Raw genomic sequence first — 6,002 nt, forward strand, 5'->3', positions numbered from 1 at the left:
TTGTACAGTTTTTGAGAGATAGATAGAAAGAGAGAGAGAGAGAGTGTGTGTGTGTGGGTGTGTGTGTGGCACGTCTGCGTCGCAAAACCAAGGTGTCTGCTACAAATAGGCACAGCTTATTCATGTTTGGAAAAGAGAAAGACCTGCAACAACGAGTTGTCTTGTGGTCAGGAAAACCAGGCTATTTTTAAAATCCATACAACACATTACTTGGCTAAAACTGTATTGTTTGGTTGTTCACACCTGAAAAGTGTAGAGAAAGAGGGTTGTTTGTTTTTGAGTCATCATATTGCAACATGACCTTGTGTGCCTGGTCAGAGCCCCTGTCGACTTTGGTCCAATTTAAACCCTGTTTATTCCTCAGCTGGCTACCACCTGATAAACCAGGTGGGGAAGACTACAGCGCTGACTTGACCTGGGAAAACTCTCAAACTCGGTTGTGAGTGAATGAGTTTTATTTATTTATCCAGGCAGCAGGTATCGCAGCCCATTAGTAATTGGTTTGATGAGTTGAGGACAGTTGGGGAGGGATGTTAAAGAGACGTTGAGCTTGGGGCCATGGCGACGGGTGTGTCTACGCGTGGTTGACTCGTCTCACAGCTGTCACTCTTGACCTCGCGACCACCAGCTGCCCTGACCATCACCGTTGTAAAATATTAAATGTCGCTTTTTAACAGTCAATGGCATAAACCACGGAAGTGGTGACTCTTTAAACACCGCTGGTCGACTATTGGCCGAGCAGTGTAAGAATGTCACCGGTGTAGATCAACGATTCCAAAAGTTTCCACACATTGCAAACGCGAATGAGAGACTGTAGACTGAAACTCAACATAGCAGCACACATTCTTCACATTGAATGGTTTGGGTTTTATTTTTTTACAGTGCGCGTTATTTTTTAATAAATTAAGAGTACAGGCCTAAGAGTAAAAACTAGCCCTAATGCTTAACCTGCATTAGTGCATGATACCACTGGCTGTGTAACTCGGATAGGGGCTGTTTATAGGCTACAGACCCGGGTATTTTAGGCAGGAAGTGTTTATCTCCGTTCGTTTTAAATGTCTTTTTTATTTTGCAATATTGATTTTGCTTAAAATTACCCTTTGACTAATACTCATCAATACCCAAATAACAATAACCCATTATTTAGGCCTACCCAATATCAATAACAGTAGGCTAAAGCTAGTGTCCCTTTTAAGGAATGTTCTATTTCTTATTGCTAATCTCAAGGGCATTTTAGGCAGGTTACGAAACATGCAAACGACCGTAAATTAGGCTGCTACTGCAGCAGGCCTATTTAACTTGTTCCAGTAGAAATGTTTTTTTGACTCACGCGTAGGCTACACTGGCATTAGCCTGTAAGGACTGCTGTCTCACGTTTGTTTAAAAATCGAATGTAGAGCTATACTAGCTAAAAAAAATCTCAGGTGACGTGTAGGCTGCCAAAGAGGGGCCTAATTCGTTTCAAATACACTTTTTCGTTTCACCCGAAAATCATGACGACGCAGCAGAGGCCTTTAGAGAGTCGACAGGGTTCAATGAATGCGTCGATGCCTGGCCGTGGTCGTTTTGAATTTGCACATCTTCTCTACCTCATGTGCACACTGACTTTGTCTTGAGATCACAACATTTGTGCGTGCGTGCGTGCGCGACTGTATGTTGGAGGTAGCCTACATTACATACACCAATGGAGGAGTCCAACTTGTAGACCACTTCTGTTTTAATAAATAATGTAAACTACATTCGTTAAATCATGTACAACATTTGTTTCAAGTCCGTGGCGTTCTTCTGACTCCTGCATGAAGAGCACAAACAGCGAAAAAAAGAGTCTGTCCTGAGAGGCGTTAAGGAGGGAACGGGATTCATCTATGTCCTCTCCCCGACAACACAGCTGACTGGGCCGTGCAGTAGGCTAGATTTGTTCTAGCCTGTTCAGCGCTGTGGAGTCGGTCGTGGCAGGCCCGCAGTCAGGGGGCTGAGGTGCGGAGGAGGTGGCGGAGCCTCGCCGCCTTGAAGCTCATGGAGAAGGGACAGTCTCGGAACCAGGGCGCGTTGTAGGGGCGGGGGTGGTTGTGCCGACGGTGGAGGCCGGTACAGGTACATGCCTGCGCCGGGGTCTAGGGTTGTGACGAGGCCCTGGTGGTAGAAATATGGATTTGGGAACATCCGCTGTAGAGCAGAATAGTTTCCCGCCTCAGCCAGCAACTCCAGGCCAACTGCAGTCTGCCGCTTCCACTTTGTCCTGCACACAATCAACGGGAAAACGCATTTAACTTCAGTTCACATCGACATTTAAAAATAACAAAGACATAGGCTACACACATCAGATACAGAACGTGTAGTGGGATGGTGACAGGTCAGCATTTCTGAAATATAAGACAGCTTCGAGATTTGTCCTTATGGGGCAGATCTGTGTCAGACGCTCATCCGTCAAATCGTCACTCATCAAATAGCCAATTTTCTGTTCAATAATTCATCTTTATAGCGATTGTGTAATTACAGAAGTGGCGATGAATTATTAAAAGAGCATGCACTATTTAATTATTCATACTCAGAATTCAGATAAGCCGAATTTTGAATTGAAAGGTTTTCCCTAATTATTGCCAATTAGTCCGCATTCCATCAAGATTTTTCTCCTCTTTGTGTCAAAATATTCGATAGCCTAAGGCCTTCTGGTTTGTTTAAAAGGCCGGTGTACACTAAGAAGAAAAAAAATAAACAACCAATTACGCGTATGACAATGAGATACGGGGGCAACATAAATTATTGTTGTAATTAATACAACTGGTTTTAAATGTGTTTGAATAAACAATTAGCCTAATTTATTGTCCTATGACTAATTGCCCGAATTCAAACCAATGCACTTTCGATGCATTATTCCATCAATGTTGCATTGTTTACTGAAACTAAAGCCTTTAAAGGGGCCAACTTTTTATTGGAGTTAGCCTGGTGAAGTGGGGCAGCAGCCTACCTGCGGTTCTGGTACCAGGTCTTAACTTGTGTGTCTGTCAAACTCAGCGAGGCAGCGAGCTCCATCCGGTCCTGCACACTCAGGTACTTCTGGCGCTCGAAGCTCCTCTCCAGCTGCGCGAGCTGGTGGTCGGTGAAGGCCGTGCGCGCTTTCCGGGGCTTCTTCATGCGCGCCGAGGGCATGTCGCGACTACTCGAGATGTCCCGGTCTGTTTCATCCCTCCCTGAAATCCAACAGCCACATTGATATAAAGGTCAGTTTTTGTAGCCTATTACCTCATCTGAAAATGGCACTGGAGTTACCCAGCCTTAATAGTTCACATTCTGCTTTTGTATGGTTAGGCCTATGAAGTTCATAACCATACAAAAGCAGCATAATGCGTAATTATTCGATTTGAGTGAAATTAAACACGTTTTACAATTGTATTAAAGTCTAACTGGTTCATTAATATCCCCCCCAAAAAAGGCTACCGAAATGTTCTGCAGAAATGAAACGGGCAGTGTGGCGCGAGCTGGTGCTCCCGCGCCTAATCCCGTTAATTAAGACACAGGGGGTGGTGACTATTGGCCCGAGACTGATAAACCTACGCACCATAAACGGTTGAACAGCAAAGTGTAATGCAAAAAAAAAGATTGGCCCACTACTGACAAAAAAATTTTCTTAATTCATAGCCGAATTCAATTATACCAGTTTTAAGCCTTTTTTGGCAGATATTTCATCGTTTATGGGCAATTTATATATTAGCCTACATGCTGCGTTCGTTCATTGACCTTTGCTGCTGAGTATGCTTGACTGACAGTGCTTTGTGCATGTTAATACAGCCATAGGCCTATAGAGCAGTGTTAAGAGACATATTGAGAATTTTCTACATTACCGTTATCTTCGCAGTCTGAAGAGGAGTCATGGCTTTTATCCAGAAAGTCATCCTCGTGTGTTTGCTGTGCTTCGCTGGAATAGGGCGCGCAGGTGGCGAGAGGTTTGCAGTCGGACAGGATGTCTCGGATGAGAAAGGAGGAAGTCACTGTCCTCGGCTGGGAGATGTGAGACAGGGGAGCCGCCAGGCTGACCGCGTGGGGCAGTCTCTGGACAGCCTCCTCAACAGAGTCCCTGCGAGGCGAAGGAGGCGACGAGCACTCCGAGTCCAGATCCGAAACGGGGCTGAGGGCCGCCGGGGACGGGGACTGGCATTGTCCGTTGGCGCTGTCAACTCTGTCAGGCAGTGAGCTAACCACTCTGTGAGACAGCAAGGACTCGATGGCAAAACTCGAGCCGTTTGCAGAAACCGCCATCTTCATCGGTGCCCAGACGTGAACAAATAATTAAACACACATGTAGGCCTTCCGCAAACAAATGCAAACATCAACAGCCAGCCAGACTAACATTTAAACAACACCTGACTACAAACGCCAAACACTGACGTTAGACCTGCAGCAGTTTTCAAAAGAAAGCTCCTGAAAGCCCCGGCTGGTTTTGTCTACTTCAAAGAAAATCAACACATCTGCGCTTTCATCACTCCGGGCAGTGGTTGTAATAGTAGTGCAAAAACAAAAATAACCTAGGACTACTTCTAAATACTTTCCCAAAAAGTATTGGTCCTTTAATGGGAGCCTATTCTTTCAGTTAGCAGTCACAGCCGGCCAAAAAAAAGTTGCTCCACTTGGAAGTTCCGTGCTGCCCGGCTTTCAGCACCACGGACAGCGGCGCACTCTCGGCTTTCTTTCCGCCGTCACAATTTCGATTAGATTAAATCCTTTCCGTCGCCGGTCGACACGATGATGTCCGACAGCAACCCATTCGAGGAACCGTAAGCTTTCCGAAAGCTGATCGCCGATCCCGCTGCTGGCTTCCACGCCGCTCGTGTTAGCGGACACCTGGCCTCTCGAGACTCAGCCAGCCGACGCGCCGGGCACGCCGCCTTAAAGCAGTAATTTGAACACGATACTGAACGCGCCGCGCTGTAATTGGATGGGGAAGGTTTTCAGGGGCGATGACTCAATAGAGGAGGAGGAAAGTTGTGTGTGCAGCACGATCACACACACACACACACACACACACACACACACACACACACACACACACACACACACACACACACACACACACACACACACACACACACAGAGGCATGCACGCACATTCAATGAAGAAAACTCATTCCAATTCGTTACACATGTACCGTCAACAAATCGCAGTGCTTCCTCTGGGCCAAATGATTGGTGCTAATGCAGAGTGGAAGTGGCGTGGAATAATAATAATAATAATAATAATAATAATAATAATAATAATAATAATAATAATGATAATAATAATAATAATAATAGTGGTAAGTAGTAGTAGTAGTAGTAGTAATAATAGTAATAATAGTAGTAGTAGTAGTAAAAAAAAAAGTCTAATAATAGGAAGGCAAATCAGTCATCACAAATAGACAGAAACCATCAAAGAATGGATCATGAAGTAACCTACTTTATTTAGGAATAAAGACATTGAAAAACAATCACCATAGGCTAATCAAAAGCAATCAAAAACAATCACCATAAGCTTATCAAATCTGAGTATCATTCACTTAATTCATTTTTTGCAAGCCTACTTGTTTTACAACGAATACACCGCATAGCTTACATCTTTCATTTATGTTGTTAATTCATTAAAATTCTGAAAAGAAAATCAAATGCTGTATTGTGCCCTCCGTCTTCAGTGGGGGGCTTGGGGCGGTCTCAGGCCGGGTCTGTGTCTGTTTACCTAAATATGACCCTATGGCCCAAAAGCAACCCCCGCACACTACTCTCTGAGATTTGATTAAATCAGGATTAAGTCTTATCCAGCGATCCCATGGAGCACATTACTTCATTATCTGAGTGAAAAGAAGACTTAAACGTCCAATAAACGGAGCTGTCTTACTCTCTAAGAAAAGATGGTTTGCTTTTTAGATTTGAAATCAGCAGTGCACTAACGAATATGTGTGTTAACATTGGGAATTGAGCAGAAAGGAATTCTCTGAGCTACTATGGGTTTGCCAAATGAAGAAGATGAGCAT

General features: G+C 44.5%; 1 protein-coding gene across 1 annotated transcript; it reads right to left on the minus strand.

Moving 5' to 3' along the window:
- Positions 1 to 1,748: 1,748 nt before the first annotated feature.
- barhl1a (BarH-like homeobox 1a) lies at positions 1,749 to 4,296 on the minus strand. The gene is made up of 3 exons (XM_063194581.1): positions 3,843 to 4,296; positions 2,969 to 3,191; positions 1,749 to 2,239 (listed from the first exon to the last, which is right to left on the minus strand). The coding sequence occupies exons 1-3, from the start codon at positions 4,261 to 4,263 to the stop codon at positions 1,930 to 1,932; spliced, it is 954 nt and encodes a 317-aa protein (XP_063050651.1). The 5' UTR covers positions 4,264 to 4,296; the 3' UTR covers positions 1,749 to 1,929.
- Between the last annotated feature and the right edge of the window lie 1,706 nt (positions 4,297 to 6,002).

The sequence above is a fragment of the Engraulis encrasicolus genome, chromosome 3 (assembly GCF_034702125.1).
Source record: "Engraulis encrasicolus isolate BLACKSEA-1 chromosome 3, IST_EnEncr_1.0, whole genome shotgun sequence".
In the NCBI taxonomy this organism is placed as follows: Eukaryota; Metazoa; Chordata; class Actinopteri; order Clupeiformes; family Engraulidae; genus Engraulis; species Engraulis encrasicolus.